We start from the raw sequence: 20,406 nt of genomic DNA on the forward strand, positions 1-20,406 counted from the left end.
TGAAGGAATAAACCAAAGATATATGAAGTAAAAAAATAAAAACAAACCTGAAGCTTAGTATTTAATATCTGAAGACAGAACAATGTTAATGATTTCAGTTTGGCATCACTGTGCACATTAAATTAAAAAGATTTTAGTTTTGCTGTTGGGCTTGCTAATAAGTATGTAGTCATAAAAGACCATTCAAATTTCAGAAAGACCAGATGGTGAAAAAACATTCTTCTTTCCCTTAAAAGCTTTCTAACTGATACATTCAAATTCAATAGATTTTCTCAATTTCTAAAGAAAGCATTTGTGATTATAGACACATTTCCGAAAGAGAATTAAAAAGGCTGTTCAAATCAAAATCTCCCACAGATCAGAAAAGTGAAAGCTTGAGAAATTTCCTCCAGTTTGGGTTCATCTTATTTGGGGCACTTGGTGCATCTTTTACCTAAGTATCTGTTTCCTTCCTATAGTTTGGGAAGTTTTCAGCCATCATTTCTTCAAATACAGTTTTTATCTCCTTTCTTCTATCTTCCCCTTCTAAAGCCCCTATTACACATAGGCTGTCATATTTATATTATCCCATTGCTTTTTTTCTTTTTTGTCTTCTTGTCTCTATCTTCCAGATCACTCACTCATTCTTCTGTGTTAATCTGCTACTCATTGCTTCTAGATTAGTTTTTATCTTGGCAATCAAATTGCCTAACTTTGATTGGTTCCTCTTTATAGTTTCCAGCTCCTCGTTACAGTGACCTGGATTTCTATCAATAATTTTTCTTAATTCTGTTAGCATTTTTGTTACTTCCTATTTGAACTCAGTTTCTAGAAGACTGGTGAAGTCTATTTCATTATTGGTTCTTTCAGTGGATTTCTCTGTTCTTTTAATTGGGAGCAGTTCCTCTGCTTTTCTTCATATTACATAACTTTCTCTGTCTCTATAAATTTAGGTGAAATAGTTACCTACTGTGGTCTTGGAGGGGTTCTTATGTGGGAACAACCTGTGTAGACTGTAAGTCTGATATTATTGGTGCAAGGACTGTTTTTAGTAAAGATGCCAGCCATACCTTTCCTCAGTGTGTGATAGTCATTAGCCCTGTGAAACGGGTGTGACTGGTATTGCAGTGTCCAGAGCCTGTACTGGATGTTGGATGGGGCCTCTTCCTTATTCCTGGGCTGCCACAGCCCTGTTGGGAGCCGAGATCTGCTTCCCATTTTCTGGTGAAGAAGCCCTGAGTGTGGGCCCAATAAGGCTCTATTGCCCTTAAGTGTATGCTCTGTCCCAGAGGAGGTGAGTGCTGAAGCAAGTGAGGCCCGTGTAGTCACAGCAAAACCTATGCGTCTCCCATCCAGGCATCTATGGTTCTGCCCAGAAGCAGCCCTATATTGTGTCCTTTTCTCCACTGCATTCATCCCAGGCCTAGTGCTAGGCTGGCACTGGGGGCCAGGGCTCATACTCCAGGCCCCATGGCATCTCTCTGTGCTGCTAGATAGAGTCCTCTCCCAGGGTCCATCGTCCTGAGATTCATTGCCTAGTACCTAGTAGCAGCCCCCACCGAGTACTCATTTCAGGCTGGGGAGTGCAGCTGGGTGACAGTCATCAGTGCAGGGGCACCTCTGCCCTGACTGCCAGCAAGCCAGCACGCCAGCACGTATGCATTCCTCTTGAGCAGAGTTCAGGCTCCTCCAGCCCCTCTGCCTGCTGCAGCAGACCTCCCAGGGGGTTTCCCAGGATGAGAACCTGCCTGTATCAACCTTCTGTCCTCTTCACAGATCCCTACCAAGGGTGCCAGTCCTGTCCCTGATGCCTATTTTTTTTTCCCCTTTCTACACAGTTTTATGGGATTTTTTTCCTTGCAGCTTTTTGGTTGTGTAAGAGATCTTTTGCCAGCTTCTAGTTGGTTTTCTGTGAAAATCGTTCCAAATCTAGATATATTTTTGATGTTTGTTTGGGGTGGGGAGGTGATTTCCACATCCTCCTGCTCCGCCATCTTGATCCTCTGAGGCTGTTTCCAATTCACATACCTGGTGAGCAGTAGTTGGGACTGGAAACTCAGTCTGATTGAAACCAAATTCATTAGATAAATAAGAAGAAAGTTAGGAATAAATTCATATGTAAATTAGAAGGAAGGTCTTTATTTGAAGCTTTTAAATTTAATTTTGATGCTGATTATTATTTGACTTTGGCACAGTGACCTTGGAACTAGCCGAAGTTGAGGTTACAAATATACAATGTTGGGGAAGGGGGATATGGCTTATTAGTGAATGCTGCCAGACAATGAAAAGCCTGAGTAGAGCTTAGAGTTTGATCACTTTTCTTGTCACTTTCCCTGTTAAACTGGAAAATACTTGAGATTTAATAACAACATGCCAATAAACTTCTCACTCAGTCTTTAGCAATTATAAAATGATGCACATACATAATTAATGTGGTCACTTGAGTAATTCACACCCATACTAAACACACACAGACACAGAGCATATATTTTCCTGAAATTATTATATCTCAAGAGTTCTTTGCCTCTGCTCATCAACTTATTTTCTTTAAACAACTATCTTTAAGTAAAGCACATATGCCATATTTACTAACATTTGAATGAAGCCTGCGGTGATCATTTTACTTCCTAAAACAACCCATACCAATGGGTTTTATAATTTGCAAAATAAAGGGCATTTGAATGCTTTTAAAAACCAATTTGTCAACTGCTGAACTTTTACTCCTTTTTGATCCATTTAACTGAGCTGCTCTAACCCATTGTTCTCCATAGTACATCTTTACCCTTCCACCTCTACTTTCATTTGTTATGATAAGCTGAAGAAATTTACACATAATTTTAAAAGATGATGAATTTTCTTTTTTTAAGGGCTCCAATAAAATTCGGTCATTGATTAAATATTTACCATACAAGTGTTCCCTCTTAGAATGACCCAGTTCCAGGTAATGGAGTGTGGTGAGGGAGGCAGGAAAGGAGAGACACAAATTGGAACCAGATAAGATATGATCCTAAGCTCTTAATGAGGTATGCAGTCATCCTGTTGAAACTAGTTTGCAAACATCCTAAATAAAATAAATTTCCTGTAACTTTACATGAGAACAAAACAGATATAAGTGAATCTCTGATTCTACAGATTTGAAAATAACATCAAACTTTCTTTTCCAATGCTCTTCACATCCCTGGTAGGACCAAGATTCTGTTTTGTTAACCTTCCACTTCGTACACTGCCACTCTATCCTTTCCATTTGCCAAATCAAGAAAGAGAACATTCCATTTAAAGTTTGAAATGAATAGCCTGTGATAGTCCTGGAACAGTTTTTGCATTGATTTACATAAGGAACTGGAGATCACAGGACCCCGTGAGGAGTAAAAGCTAGTCACAGTTGATACCACACTTGACATACACCATGGACTGCAATTTTAATGATGCAGACATTTAAGTTTATCAATCTGTTGTCTTTCATCAAAGGAGAACAGCAGTCCTTTTACATTCCCAGAGTAATGAATGAAGATCAGAGAAACGCAAGTCTTCTGCTGCAGTGACTAGAGGTCAGAGAGGGGTTTGGAACCTGGATGAAAACTAACCAATGACTAAGGTACAGACTGTGAAATATCCAGTCAAGCCAGCCTCTTCCTTGTTAGAACAAGATTTGATTTTTTCTTTTTTTTCTTCACCTAAATCATTTCCACAAACATTTACCCAGCACTTACTAAGAACAAGGTTAAACTTCATATTGCTAGTAATTTCAAGATAATAATTTCTTAAGTGCTCAGACAGAGCTTTTTAAAAATACATATGCTTACCACTTCACATAAAACTAATCACCTAGCAAAGATGGCAGCACCGTATTAATTAACCATTCTCAATAACAATTGCTTCTCTCTTTGTTCTTTGATTCTTTGGTCACTGTACATGTTACATATAGAATCACACCAATTCTGTTAAACCTGTTTTAATTATTGTTAGCAACCTAAAGTGTTAGTCTATTTGGCAGAGGTCTCTTTTAAAGTGGCCAACAGTAAATGATTAATATAGTGTTCACTGCAATACCACTGCTGGAATAATCTGTAATTAATTTATTTCCTGTTAATATGTACATAAGCACAATTGCAATAAATTCAGAGCAGTTCCACCACATATTCAAAAATGACAATTTATGAATAGATTTTTTTCATTATTTTTACATTTCTAAGGTTTATGTTTATGACAACAGGCTTTATTTGGTTGTTGTCATATTGAAGTCACTGAATAAAATATATTTAAAACTATAGTTTGATTTAAAAAATAGATTAGAAGGTGGAACTATATATAATTAAAATTCATAGCCTTTCTAAGAACTATTATATACTAGGCTGTGCTTCTGTTTGCTCAGAATTTTTAGAAACCATTCAGTTTAGTTCAGTCACTCAGTCATGTCTGACTTTTTGCAACTACATGAACTGCAGCACACCAGGCTTCCCTGTCTATCACCAACTCCCGGAGCTTGCTCAAACTCATGTCCATCGAGTTAGTGATGCCATCCAGACATCTCATTCACTGCTGTCCCCTTCCCCTCCTGCCTTCAATCTTTCCCGCATCAGGGTCTTTTCTAAGAAGTCAGTTCTTCACATTAGGAAGCCAAAGTATTGGAGTTTCAGCTTCAGCATCAGTCTTTCCAATGAATATTCAGGACTGATATCCTTTAGGATTGACTGGTTTGATCTCCTTGCGGTTCAAGGGACTCTCAAGAGTCTTCTCCAACGCCACAGTTCAAAAATATCATTTCTTCAGTGCTCAGCTCTCTTTATGGTTCAACTCTCACATCCATACATGACTACTGAAAAAGCCATAGCTTTGACTAGACAGACCTTTGCTGGCAAAGTAATGTCTCTGCTTTTTAATAGCTGTGTAAGTTGGTCATAGCTTTTCTTCCAAGGAGCAAATGTCTTTTAATTTCATGGCTGCAGTCACCATCTGCAGTGACTTTACAGCCCAAGAAAAAAAGTCTCTCACCCTTTCTTTTTCATTAGAGAAAATATATCCTTGAAGAAGTCGTAGGCACAGAATGCTCTTTGGAGAAAGAAAAGTTATAATCTTAAAAAGGTACAGTCCATTTCTACTATTTTAGGTATGAAAATCAATATAATATGGAAGAAATCCATATATTAATGGCTTGGGTATATTTATAATTTTGTATTTGAGCATGTAAACTGAAAACCAGCTATTTCTAAAAATAATTCTATCCCCTAACCTAAGAAAAATTTTAAACACCTTTGGTCAACTCTAGTAGGAAGCTCATCAAAAAGAAACAAAGACTATATTTATTTAAGACTGTGTTCCAAATTTTCTTCCGCTTAGGTAGAGTAAAAGATTTAGATGCAACTAGTATTTAACTTAGTAACAAAATTTTTGTTTTGCTTCACTATCACCAAAGTATCAGGTCAAAGAATGTTGCTGCTGCTGCTGCTGTTAAGTCACTTCAGTCGTGTCCAACTCTGTGTGACCCCATAGACGGCAGTCCACCAGGCTCCACCGTCCCTGGGATTCTCCAGGCAAGAACACTGGAGTGGGTTGCCATTTCCTTCTCCAATGTGTGAAAGGGAAAAGTGAAAGTGAAGTCGCTCAGTCGTGTCCGACTCGTAGCGACCCCATGGACTGCAGCCTAACAGGCTCCTCCGTCCATGGAATGTTAGCAAATTCTTAATAAAAAGTGAATATGAAAACTTGAATACTTCAGGAAAATACAACTAGCTTAGGTTTCTGAATGCAATCTAGATTTAGGGGCTACAGTTCCTTTAGTTAGGAGACAGTTGAGTGTTTTGGTACAACGGTTTTAATGGGGTGAGGTGAAAGATAATGTGCTAGTGATTGACATTTCAGGCCCCAAGACCATGGTAAAACTTACCACAGGAAATTTCAGCCCCTCTTCAGGGAGATGTAACATTTTTCCTGCAAGGACATCCTGGATATACTAATCTGAATCTTCTGAAGAGGAAGGCCAGATTCTCCTGCTATGCTTGTGGTTGTGCATGTTAACTAGCAGTTTTTAAGGTATCGATTCACATGGTCACATTCATCAGCAAACACACAACTAGGTGAAGAAAATTATATTAAAGGGGCTAATTTTTATTGTAATTATGCTTATGAGTAAATCTGTGTGGCAATTCACTGTGCTCAAATTATGTGATTCAGGGATAACATATGATAACATTAAACATTATCTGTATCTGTAAAACAATCTCTTGAAAAACTCATGCTATTTATCATGCATGTAGTTTTTCAAACTTTTAAAATCTCATGCAAGTTTAGACTGTCTAACTTAATCATTACTAGAGAAAAATACATTTTATATTGATATTTTGATTTTATTTAAAATATTTTTGTACTCTGAAAACCACTCAAATAAGATTTCATTGTACTGAAAGACTAGTTTCCTAAATAGCCAAATACTTTGAGCAATGACACTGTTTCTTATAGAAGTAGTAAATATATTTTGAACAATATTGACAGCTGTGTGCTCAAAACAAACATGAACAATCTGAAAAGTGTAATAAATTTTAAAATAATATTTTAAGATCAATAGTAAAAATAAATTTAATCATATCACAGCGAACATTGTCCTAAGAATGTCCTCTAAAATACCCCTTGAGTTCTGACTTGTGTTGGCTTTCTAATGTTTCCTAATCAATGAATGTTTATCGATTACTTTCTGTACCAAGAACTATGCCAAGATATGGAGTAAAAATGTTAAGGTATTATTCAGCCAAAAGCATCTATTGTACTTCTCATAGTCAGGGCATTTTTATATGAATAAGCATTTTGAAAGCCATAGATAATGCTATGAGGTTATCCTAAAATGACCTCAACTGTTTTATGTTTAGCCAAAAGAGCAACCTAAGTTGACAATTATCTATCAGACGTAAGCTATTCCACTTGCTTTATCTAATCCTTATCCACTTCATGTGCCCTGTTCCTCTATCATGCCACACTTCCGCTACCTCAGGAACTTGTCCTTTACCATTGCCTCTGCTTGAGTTCTCTTAAAATCATTGCACAATTTTCTTAAATGTCACTATCTAGGAGAGTCCCTCTCTGATCATTTCATTGTAGGCTCCAACTGTTACCTCATTACTCTTTTTCCACCCTAATTGATTTTGGATAAATAAGACTTACTATTCTTGAGATTATTCATGTGTTTACTAGTTTAATATTTCTGGTTCTTATCAGAGGATAAAGTACTAAGGGCAAAACTTCCTTTGTGGCTCAGCTAAGGACAGAGCTTCCCTTGTATCTCAGCTGTTAAAGAATCTGCCAGCAATGGGGGAGACCTGGGTTTAATCCCTGGGTTGCGAAGATTCCCCTGGAGATGGGAAAGGCTACCCACTCCAGTATTCTGGCCTGGAGAATTCCATGGACTATATAGTCCATGGGGTCACAAAGAGCTGGGCAAGACTGAGCGACTGAACTGACTGATATTTCCAAATATTTTAAGTCACCAAAAGGATATATACACACACACATACACACACACACACATATATATACATAGACATACATACATACATATATATATGTACACAAATTATTAGTTTCACAGTCAATGAGGAAGTGTCAAGAAATATGACATAATCACATTGCTTCTAATTTTCATGGAACTACCAAGAAAATTACAAATGCATAAATCACCTCTATCCAGCTAAAGAAGTTATTAAAGGCTAAACTTTGGGGGCAGGGTAAAATCTTAAATGTATTGTGTCTTCTTTGTCATATGAAGTGTTAAATTTCTGAGAACTAAGTAGAAATAAAGAACTTCTATCAATTTATTACATTTAAATATATTCTCTAATTTTTGAATGTCTGCATACAAGAACGCTTTTTTTCCTTCACTTTAACATTTTTCATCAAAAGTTATTTTTTCTTCACAAAATGTTAACACAATAAGGTTATTTTCAAAAAGGTTTAGTTTAAGAATATCATTTAGTATATATTAGTTTAAAAGAACTGAAATTATTTTTTAATAAATGTAGGAATTATTTAAATAATTAAAATATTATATAAAATGAAAATGCCAAGTTCCATGCCCTTTAATTTTCTATTCTGTTGTTGTCTCCATTTCCCCAGATAGACAGAACCTACTTTAGTGTTTTTCATCACACATCTAAAAGTTTTGACTTATGAATCATCTAGGTGTAGCAATGAATAAGAACTGACATCAAATATCAATATTATTGGCCCAGCTAAATGGTAGTTGACATCAACTTGTATTGCTGAAGAAGTAAACAAAATTAAAATATTTTTGGTAAGTACTGCCTGACATCATTTGTCCTTCAGAAGATCAATGACTGCATGACCTAAACATTATTTGTATTTTTTATATAAAATGGCCAAAGATTGATACTAAGCACTTTGAGAATGAATAAAAATGAACAAAATTCAGAAAACAGAAATTAATCTTCCTTTGATAAAATGGAATGAGGATAACTTTATAGGTATGCAATTGCAGGTATTTACTTTCCCATGATTTTTAAAAATAGTTAATGCACTTATATTCACATACTAGTAACTTGGGAAAGCAATTAATCTATTTCAGATCAAATTTAAAGCTCTTAATAATCTAATTATTAAATGTTATGCTGTGATATGAAACAGACAAAATATTCCTATGTAGGTTTATATACATTTTTTCATGGAATTTAGCTCAGGTTTAATACAATTCAATAATTTCTTATTCAGAATAGCTTTAGAATTTATTTTCTTATTTCTGTTAAAATGTTAAGTATATACTGCAGCTTTACATTTATAACATTTATATTAAAGTAAGTGATAGGATATAAGAAAGTCATATATATGTGTGTGGTCATTCTTTCATTTACATCTACACATTCAAAAACAAGTGGCTAGAAAGAAACATTATCGTTTAGCCACTAAGTCCTGACCAATCCTTTTGTGATCCCATGGATGGCAGTCCACCATGCTCCTCTGTCCAAGGGATTTCCCAGACAAAAATACTAAAGTGAGTTGCCATTTCCTTCTCCAGGAGATCTTCCCAATTGAGGGATTGAACCCACGTCTTCTACATTGGCAGGCACATTCTTTACCATTAAGCCACCAGGGAAGTTCAGAAAGAAACATTAGATTCACTAACAATAGTAGTAGTAGTAATAAAACTCAACATTCAAAAAATTAAGATACTGGCATCTGGTCCAATCACTTCATGGTGAATAAAAGGGGAAAAAGTGGAAACAATGACAAATTTTATCTTCCTGGGCTCCAAAATCACTGAAGACAGTGACTTCAGCCATGAAATTAAAAGATGCTTGCTCCTAGGAAGAAAAGTTACAACCAACTTAGACAGCATATTAAAAAGCATAGACATTACTTTGCTGACAAAGATTCATGTGGTCAAAGATATGATTTTTCACGTACGGATGTGAGAGTTGGACTATAAAGAAATCTGAGTGCTGAAGAATTGATGCTTTTGAGCTGCGGTGTTGGAGAAGACTCTTGAGAGTCCCTTGGACTGCAAGGAAATCAAACCAGTCAATCCTAAAGATTGAACTGAATATTCATTGGAAGGACTGATGCTGAAGCTGAAACTCCAATATTTTGGCCACCTGATGCAAAGAACTGACTCCTTAGAAAAGATCCTGATGCTGGGAAAGGCAGGAGGAGAAGGGGATGACAGAAAAAGCAATGATTAGATGGCATCATTGATTCAATGGACATGAGTTTGAGCAAGCTCTTGGAGTTGGTGATGGACAGGGAAGCGTTGTGTGCTGCAGTCCATGCAGTCACAGTCAGACATGACTGAGCAACTGAACTGAACTGAACTGAATTGTGGTGCTAGAGAAGACTCTTGAGAGTCCCTTGGACAGCAAGGAGGTCAAACCAGTCAATCCTAAAGGAAATCAATTCTAAATATTTGTTAGAAGGACTGATGTTAAAGTTGAAGCTTCATTACTTCGGCCATCGGATAAGAAGAGTCAACCCTTGGTCTCCCAGACCCTGATTCTGGGAAAATGAAGGCAAAAGGAAAAGGGGACAACAGAGGATGACGTGGTTGGATCGCACCACAGACTCAATGGACATGAGTTTGAGCAAACTCTGGGAGACAGTGAAGAGCAGGGAAGTCTGACATACTTCAGTCCATGGGGTCGCAAAGAGTCAGACACAACTTAGTGAGTAACACTAACAGTAATAATAACAGTAATAGTAACAGTAATAATAACAGTAATAGTAACAGTAATAGTAACAGTAGGAGTGTTGAGAATAGAGGTGATAATACTACTTTCTACTTGCCAGGTATTATATTAAAACATATTGTGTGTATTGTATAATACTCACTGTTCTTTTTATCATTCATTTTTACAGTCAACTAAATGATTTATTAAGATTATACATCTTGTGAGCAGAAACGCCAGGATCCAAAATGTACTAGGGGACAAGTATAATTGAAATTGGGTAATTTTCCAGTGTTCCAAAGTTATGCAACACTATGATGCTGTAGAAGTTTTCTAAGGAACAGCTAATCTATTATGAGAATTAAGTGAGTTTGCCTTGCAGTTCAATATCCACAGAACATTGAAAGCCAACAAAGTTGAAGAAAATAAGATGCAATGATACATACGCTAATGAAATCCTTGTGCTTTCATTCGTCTAAAACTCTGCATTTATTCATCACTTTTTTTGAGTATTATGTATGCAAAATAGGCTACACAAGATGCTGGAGATAGTGAGACAAACAAGATTTAAAATGTCCTATTTTACATTTCTTTATAATGCTTTGCAGTGTACATAATTTTTTTTAAGTGAACAGAGAAAAGCCCCAAGACATTGTAAACCATGACTGAAAAGGAGGTCAAACTGAACTAAATAAAGTTCTTTGCAGTGGAATGGCTAGAATGAGAACCGAGGTACCCAAGCTGGGGTACAATAAGTGAAGGCAGAAAGGCGATAAGATAGTAAAATTTTAGCTAATAAGGGCTCTCAGTGAAGTGGAAGCACCATACTGGCTTTATTTAAGAGCTGGAAGATAGACAGGTATCTTTAGAAAAGCAGTGCTTGGAACTGAGGATTTGAAAATGATTCAGTTACAGTTAAGGAGAAAGTATTCAGAGTTTGACTTCAAGAGTACATAGCGGAGGAGGGAAAAGGTGTTTGAGGAAAAGTGGTCAAGGAAGTAAGTGTCAAAGTACTTCATGAGCCATATATGTAAAGAGAAAAAATAACTCAGGAATTATAGTCTTCAAAGAAGGAAGGTGACTGGGAGGTTCTCAGCAGTGAATCACAGTAATGAATCTGTTTTAGGATTTCAGTAGGATTTTGGCATATTTTGATTTTAAAATATCTAATGTGGTTCATGGAGAAGGCAATGGCAAGCCACTCCAGTACTCTTGCCTAGAAAATCCCATGGATGGAGGAGCCTGGTAGGCTGCAGTCCGTGGGGTTGTTATGGGTCGGACACGACTGAGCGACTTCACTTTCACACATTGGAGAAGGAAATGGCAACCCACTCCAATGTTCTTGCCTGGAGAATCCCAGGGACGGAGGAGCCTGGTGGGCTGCCTTCTTTGGGGTCACACAGAGTCGGACACGACTGAAGTGACTTAGCAGAAGCAGCAGCAATGTGGTTCATGTCTTAATTCTAAAAGTCCAATTGTTTCTCAATGAGCTTTCAGTTAAAGCTGACAGCCCACATTTTCTGGAGCAACTCCTTATCATCCAACCTGAATCCACAGCCTCTGATACCTATGGAAAGAAGTACAGAAAGATACCGAGGCACAGAGAATGCAGAGAGGACTTCATCTTTTTTCAATACTACCATATTTTATGAGTACTGGCTTTTTGATATTTTCCTTCTGATATAGTCATTTTGATTCTATGGCCATTTTAACATACAAAGTGTAAGTGACTGTTATTGATAGATGCCCACATCAGCATGTTTTCCCTTATTACTTACTTAGACCCTTATCTTCAAAGATCTGTGTTTGTCCCTTAATTTGATCCTATTACCTCTCCTAGCTCTCACATACCCTTCTACACCATCCTCTAATGATCCACATATATGAGTAACCAATTCCCCTGTTCTAAACACTTCCTTCACCTTCTCGGCTTAAATTGTGACCTGAATCATTACTCACAATTACCACTCTTCTTCAAGTTCTCTAAAGCAAGAAACTATTTCTCTTGTCCTCTACATGACTCAAGGCCAACAGATGGGGTAGGAATCTACATTGCTGCAAAGTCCTATTAAATCCCTTTCTGTCATACTTATTTAAAACTCCAAACTGCTGCAAAGTAAAACCGACAGACTTCACCTTCCATCACTCTTATTCACAGCAGGTAGTTTCCACGGAATTGTAGACGAAAAACAAGTTAGAACTTGAATAGCCTTCCACTAAGGCTATATGTCATTCATTTCAAAATCAAAATATTCATATTTTATATAATTAAAGTATATACTACTATATTAAAATAAGCAATATAACAATATTTGAATAAAGCAATAGGTTAATTAAAATAAGTGAGAATAGAACTTGAGGTTGTGTGAAGCCTCTTCTTTTATGAGCTGATTAGAATTCTAGAACTACTAGAATTGCCTTTGATTCTACAGAGCCTTTCAGCTTTGTTCCAACAATCAATGTGTTGATACTAAATTCCTAGCTTGAATGTGAAAGACTGAGGTAAACAGTTCCATGGAAGGATGTACTGGTATTCTAATAGAGTTGATTTACAGTGTTCATCTGACTTTTCCAAGTAGGCATAGCACAGCCATCCTGGCTATGTATCTCCCAGAATAGTTGGGAATATCCACAGAAATATAAGGACACCCACTCTCGAAGAGGATCAAGAAGAGTTCCTAGAAGGCCTGATGGTCTCTCCACCCTAGCCAGACTATAGGTCAATTTCCTAAAAAATTAAAGGCAGGGGACACTCTGATAGGGATCCCCTATTCATTTTTTTTGCTACATATTTCTACAATTAAAAAAATTACACTTACATTGAGGTGTCTGTGTCTATTAATATTATCATGGTAATTACAGTCAACTTTAAAAAAAAATCTGCTTTGCTTTACAAAACTGACTTAGTAAAAAGCTTTCAAGGTCCTTAAAATGTTTCATTAGCAGATTACTTTAAAAAGAGGTTTTAGATAAAAATCTATCTCCAACAGAAAAATCAGTCAGAGATGAAGACACTGGAGCCCTAAGAGTATAACACAGAAATAAATCTTAATTTATACACTTTTATATAGAACCATGCATATATACTGATATTGTATATTTGTTTCTGTGATTCTTGGTGGCTAGCTGAATCTCACTGAGTTTTTACATTTTTGATTTCTGCTTACAAATCTAAAATTAAAGAATTTTCCAAAAATTGTGTTTATGTAAATAGCTAAGTGCATTTTAACTGGTGATGTAACTTGAATGCATATCCCTGAGGCATCAAACAATTAGCAGACAGACCTGATACTAAACAATTCTCTGTCTGCTATATATGTACCATATAATGCATTTATGATCACAACTTTGAGAGTCTGAATGTGAACTGTGTCACAATGCCATTTCCTTCAGAAATCCTGAAAGTCTTTGCACTCTTTTGGTTACTGCTGCCTTCATCCTCCTGACACTCCCTAACAGGTATGTGAAATATGACAATTTTCAAAACAGTTGACATAAGTGACTGAAAATTTCACTTAAGAATGTCATTCACCAAAATAAAACAGTATTTCCTTAACAGTAATTAAATATTTATAGCAAAGAAGAGATAAAGTAATGGAAAAATTCAGTGAGGCTTTGGAAACATTGATTTGGAACAGTGTTGTAATAGTCCCTTTGGTATGAACAAAGTGTGTTATCAATAACACTTTGATATTGGACAGTCTCTTTGGTCAGTCACTTTGATATTGGACACCTGGACCTCATGTTCATTATCTTGCTTTTGAAATACACATAATTAATGTATGTGTCCCTTGATTGCTGACTGAATAAATCTAATTTAGGTATTTCCATATTTATTAATTGTACTATTTAGGATGTTAAATGGTGTGTCCTTTCCAGCTATAAGACTACTTACCAAAATAAATGCTTGACTTACAAAATATTACTTTACTGCATTTTAGCTTCCATTTAATTTTCCTAGGGTATGTGAAGCTCTAAGCCACTTAATAGATTTTTTAGCATAAATATCCTGTCATGTGGGTCTACAGTTCTTAAATGGCTATATACTCTGCTAGAAATAAAATTTCACTTGGTATTTAGAACTAATTTATAATATATTGACTCAAGAGAGTCAATTAAATGGAAATTCTTTACTAAAACAAATTTGTTAAAATTTAATTTTAGTTGAGCCAATCATGAATATTCCAGGGCTGGTGACCCCAGCATAATTTCACTTGAAGTAAACAACATTCTGGCAGAAATTATTCTTAGTGAATTATTTTTAGTGAATATTTTCTCTCTCTAAAAGAATAACAGCATGATAGTAATGGAATTTTGACTATGCTGTCATTTTGAGGTTGGGTGTAGGTAATCTATCAGATTTCATTTTTAGCTAATTGGAAAAGAAAGGATTATGGAACTAAGATTTACACTCTACTGGGAACTGAGAGACAAATTAAAATGTTAGATATAATTAAATCATATAGTTTGAAGAGACTTGAGAGGTCATCTATCTAGTCAAATTGCTTTCATCTGAGAAGGTACAAACTTAAAATCATACTTTCATGATTACCATCTGAACTCTTTTAGTGAAAGTGAAAGTGTTAGTCATTCAGTCATGTTTATGTTTGACTCTTTGCGACCCCATGGATTGTAGCCTGCCAGGCTTCTCTTGTCCATGGAGTTCTCCAGGTAAGAATACTGGAGTGCATAGCCATTCCCTTCTCCAGGGGATCTTCCACACTCAGGGATTGAACCTGGGTCTCCTGTATTGCAGGTGGATTCTGTACTGAGCCACCAGGGAAGCCCATTTAGAAACAATCTCAAATAGCACAGAAACTCAAAGCCATGTTTAACAATCATCATCACTGGTAAAATCATCCCAGTCTCTACATAACTCAAACTGTAGATAAATATTTTTGCTATGTCATCAGTTTATAAAAAGAAAGACATATTTGAAAGCTTTTCATGAGAAACTGAAAAACTGTTAAATCAAGTTTGCTCTATTCTACCCTGAAGAAAGGTCCCATTTCTTTAACATTTTCTATTCTTGACTATCCTTTCAATCATTTCCTTTATTTTATGGTCTTACACTAAAATTTACAAGCTTATATTCCACTTACTTTATTGAAGGCCACGCTAGACAGAAAGCCTTAAAACATGTGTTTAAGTGGAATTAAGTACAATAGGAGGTTCCCCTCTACTTAAAATGTGTTTTAAACTTCTTTAATTCTATATTATGTATACATTGTTTTCATTGCTGTAATTAATTTACAAATTTTTTCTCTCCTCTCACCCTGTTAACCTGCCATTTTTCTCTGGTACTTGTTTTCATTGAAATGAATTTGAAAAATAAAACTGTAAATTAACTTAGTGGAAGAACTAAACTTACCCTAGGAGTGAAGGTGGCATCATTGATGGAATGCATGTGACCATAGAGTGACTGCTCACATTTCCCCTAAGACAAAACAGAAATACAAGTCAAATAAATTCCTTTCAATATATGTGAAAAGAAATGGAAAGATAACCGATCTTATTTGTTTTAAAGTAATATCTAAGTGAATTAATAAAATCAATACATACTCATGTTAGAAAAATGCAAAATTTTGCTGTCAGTTACCGTTTAGAATCAGACATGGCTGTACTGGTGAGTGTACTGGTATTTTACAGTGAAATTCCAGTGTTCTCACTTTTATATCATTGAACTGGTAGTGAATTCTCACTAAATGACTCCATTTGCAATTAGCATACCTTTCAAGTTATGATGCCAAATAGTGAATTCTTACAGAAAGCCCTTGTTTTCAGGATGTTTTCATCACTGCTGAGGGTATGGGGTTCTTTTTCCTTTTTAATCACATTTTAATTCATAAATTCTGAGTTTGGTATTAAGATTATTACGAGTATAAAAAATGTTACAAACATGTCCAGTAGTATTTTTAACACAAAATCAGCATTTATTTTGAGAAAACCATGCTTTGCATCTACTTATCTTTTCCAAACAATAGATATAACTAATTGAAGTGAAAGTGAAAGTCACACAGTCGTGTCCGAATCTTTGTGACCCCATGGACTGTCCATGGAATTCTCTAGGCCAGATTACTGGAGTAGGTAGCCTTTCCCTTCTCTAGGGAATCTTCCCAACCCAGGGATCGAACCCAGGTCTCCTGCATTTCAGACAGATTCTTTACCAGCTAAGCCACAAGGGAAGCCAAATTTCCAAAAATGAGCCCATAGCATACTATATACCCTAATGGCAGAAAGTGAAAAGGAACTAGAGAGTCTCCTGATGAGGGTGAAAGAGAAGAGTAAGAAAAGCTGGCTTTAAATTCAGCATTCAAAAAACTAAGATTATGACATCCAGTCCTATTGCTTTATGGCAAACAGAAAGGGAAAAATTGGAAGTGACAGATTTTATCTTCCTGGGCTCCAAAATCACAGTGGATGATGACTGCAGCCATGAAAGTAAAAGGTGCTTGATCTTTGGAAGGAAAGCTAGGACAAATCTAGACATATCAAAAAACAAAGTTATCACTTTGCCAGCAAAGGTCCATATAGTAAAAGCTATAGTTTTTCCAGTAGTCATGTATGGATGTGAGAGTTGGACCATAAAGAAGCCTGAGTGCCAAAGAACTGATGCTTTCTAACTGGTGCTGAAGAAGACTCTTGACAGTCCCTTGGATGGCAAGGAGATCAAACCAGTCAATCCTAAGGGAAATCAGCCTTGACTATTCATTGGTAGGACTAATGCTGATGCTCCAATACTTTGTCCACCTGATATGAAGAGGCAACTCATTGGAAAAGACTCTGATTCTGGGAAAGATGGAAGGCAAAAGGAGAAGAGGGTGGCAGAGGATGAAATGGTTGGATAGCATCACTGACTCAATGGACGTGAGTTTGAACAAACCCTGGGAGATAGTGAAGGACAAGGAACCCTGGCATGCTGCAGTTCATGGGGTCACAAAGAGTCAGACACGACTTAGCAACTGGACAACAAAACATTATAAAAGGATTTAAATGTAGGATTTTTCATTGTGTCATCAATGTTCAAAGTGCATTCTTACCTATCCTAGGGAAATAACTCAAATCTTACAGAAGAACCAGAGAACAGAGAAAGTTAAATCTGAAATGTTGTTTGCAGATTGTTGTTATGGGATGAAATTCAGATTTCATTTTATGATGCATCATTCATTTAACAAATATCTTTGAGAAATTATTATATCCTCAGCACAATTCATGCATTGGAGAGGGGAATGGCAACCCACTCCAGTGTTCTTGCCTGGAGAATCCCCGGGACGGGGGAGCCTGTTGGGCTGCCATCTATGGGGTCGCACAGAGTCGGACATGACTGAAGTGACTTAGCAGCAGCAGCACAATTATTAGAATATGTCAATGATTAAAACAAAGAAACTTGTCTTCACTGACCTTACAATCTAGGGGAAGAGTGAAGGAACAGACATTTTAAAAAGCTATCAGTGTTTTTCTTATTCACTCATTCACGTCTGACTCCTTGCAACCCCATGGACTGTAGCCTTCTCTGTCCATTGGGATTCTCCAGAAAAGAATACTGGAGTGGGTTCCCATGACCTCCTCCAGGGGATCTTCCCAACCCAGGTCTCCCTGCAATCAGCACTGCAGGCTGATTCTTTACCATCTGAGCCACCAGGGAAGCTAAGTGTGTTAGAAGAGAATAAATACTGTAGAAAGAAGAAAAGTCAGGTAGGGTAATGGGTGTCATGAATTCTGGGATTGAAAATCTAAGGGCAAATACAATTATCAAGTAGAGTGATAGAGTTTGATCACATTCAGAAAGCAGGGTTTGAGCAAGGACTGAGGCAGTAATGGGAGTTGGCCAAGAAGACATCTGGAGGAAGTGCATTCCAAGAAGAAGAAAAAGTTAGAACAAATGCCTCAATGTGGGAGTCTGTCTAGTATGTTTCTGAAACAGAAAAGAGGCCATTGTGACTGGACAGAAGTCAGTCAGAAGGAGTCAGAAAAGCTTCATCTATTTTACATTCACTACATTTTGTTGACTTAATCCTAAACTATTTAAGGCTGGAGGAGAGATTTCAGAAAAGACTATAGCAGGAGATATTAAAAGATACAGGGTCATCAATATGCCTCCTCACTGCCACAGAACATTCACAGACTAGTTTGGAACTAAGAGGAAAGGCTTTGTAATTAAACTTATTTAATCCTCATTATTGTCACTGAATTCAACACATTAAATTTCAAGTATCTATTTATTGAACTAATACATGCTATTAATCCCTTTTCATAGAATGCAAAATTTCCCCACATGAATTTAAAATTCATAAAAATATATTGAAACACTTTGGCACCCTCTCAGGATTCCCCCTACTCAGGCTCTTCTGGTTTAGTATCTTGATGCTGTTAATAACATTAAACCAATTATGCTGAGGACTTCAAATCATCCAAATTCCCAAAGTAGGAATAAATTACTTACAAAGTCAAAAAGGCAAATATAAGATGTTATGGTTAGCTTTCATATATTATCTTAGGAGCACTTAAGGTTAATTTTTTGAGAACTCAGTAGGAAATAGCAACCTGCTTTAGTATTCTTACCTGGGAAATCCCATGGACAGGGGAGTTTGGTGGTCTACAGTCCATAGGGTAGCAAAGAATCATACACAACTGATCGACTGAGTGTACAATACCATATACAGTTAAATAATATTATAATTATATAATGAGTGCTAATATGGTCTAAGTATTTGTTAATAAATTTGTCTTAAAATAATTTCTGTGTTAATAAAAATTTTACATTTGGTCCTCTTCTAAATTGAGAACCTCTAAACTATTTGATTAATTGGTAGGGAAAATGGAGTTTCCTGATTCAAACCCTGAATGCCAAGGTTTAATTCAAAGTTGAATCTCCAAGGCACTCTTGAAAAGCTCTGGAAATATGGGGTTATAATGGAAATGCTGACGGACCACATTTGTGCTGCTATAACAAAACCTGACTCGAAGATAAATGTTTCATGAATTAAGAAAAGTTTAAAAAGCTTTTCTACCCAGCTTTGTTCCCAAGATAAAAGTGAATCTCCTCCTTTTTCTTTGTGGTATAGGGAATATGAGGGTTACTAATATTCTGGTCTGCAAACAGCCTTAATCAAAAGCAATACCCAAATCAGGACATTAAAATTTGGAATATCTTCTTTGATGAATTCTTGTCAGAATTGTTTTTTTCTTTTTTTCCCCAAAGAAATGAAAAAAATGAAAAAGAGGGCAGTGTTTTACAAAAAAAAAAAAAAAAGCCATATGACCTAACATGTCATTGCTTCTGCATTTGATTCTCTCAGAGAAGCTGTGTGCAATAATGGTTTCTCTGACTTGCCCTGGGGACAGAAACATCTCCGACTTAATTCTTGGCTCTGCTGTGCGACCAAACAGCGGTGCGACATTAAATAGGTTACTTCACTTCACTGTGCTTTAGTTGCCTCATGCAATTCTCAAAACAAATCTATAGATTAAATGCCATTACCCATGTCTAATGAGATGATAAAAATGTTAGGTCTGCTTTAGGAATTAAACGAGATAATGCATGTTGAGTGTTGGTACAGTGCCTACAGCGTAAAGAAAGAACACAAATATTAGCTCGTAGTACATTTGACATAGGCCATTGAAATACTGATGATGTTCAATACCTCTGCCCTTAGCTATCTGTCTCCTTAAAGACCCTCGTAAGGAGTCTTATCAGCATCAGTGCTGATTTTTTCCATTTATCTCTCCAATGCATTCCCCATGTTGCATTTCCCTGCTCTGTGCCCTGATCTCTACTAACTACAACATCATGGGCTTTCAGGTCCTCCATCCTCTGTTCAGAGTGAGACAGAGGACAGTGCCAACAGGATACAGAAGAGTCGAACAGTATGGAAGATGGATAAATGACTGCTTCAGATCCCTTCCTGTTCAGCTGTGATTTTCTTATTGGCTCTGACCTCTGCCTAAGTCCACTGCTTGTGTTGTGCAGGTTGTCTATAATGGCAACAACTCACACTGTGTCCAGTAATGCTGTCCTTCCCTGGCCCCTTCAGATGTAGGGATAGTAATGGCTCTCTATTGTTGCTAACCTTGGGTGCTATGCTTGACCCCTTAAACTTGTTCCCATTTCTGTAAACATTCAACTGGAGCACACTCCATGTTTCATCTGTTTTCTGCTGGGATCTGTCTGATCCAGTATGTTAGACTTGACATGCAAAAGCAGACTTCTTGATTTTTACCTCCAAGCTGCTTCTCTTGACCCTTGCCAAATCTTTCCCTTTAAGTA

General features: G+C 36.6%; 1 protein-coding gene across 2 annotated transcripts in view; it reads right to left on the minus strand.

The window, feature by feature from the left end:
* SPAG16 (sperm associated antigen 16) overlaps positions 1–20,406 on the minus strand; it is a 1,112,034-nt gene that overhangs the window by 333,890 nt on the left and 757,738 nt on the right. For both annotated transcript variants that reach the window (XM_055398454.2, XM_088842002.1), the window contains exon 14: positions 15,511–15,576. In XM_055398454.2, coding sequence (XP_055254429.2) covers positions 15,511–15,576 — 66 coding nt within the window. The remainder of the gene's footprint in view (positions 1–15,510; positions 15,577–20,406) is intronic.

The sequence above is a fragment of the Moschus berezovskii genome, chromosome 2 (assembly GCF_049115385.1).
Source record: "Moschus berezovskii isolate FMDL1 chromosome 2, NW_MosBer_1.0, whole genome shotgun sequence".
Lineage (NCBI taxonomy): Eukaryota > Metazoa > Chordata > Mammalia > Artiodactyla > Moschidae > Moschus > Moschus berezovskii.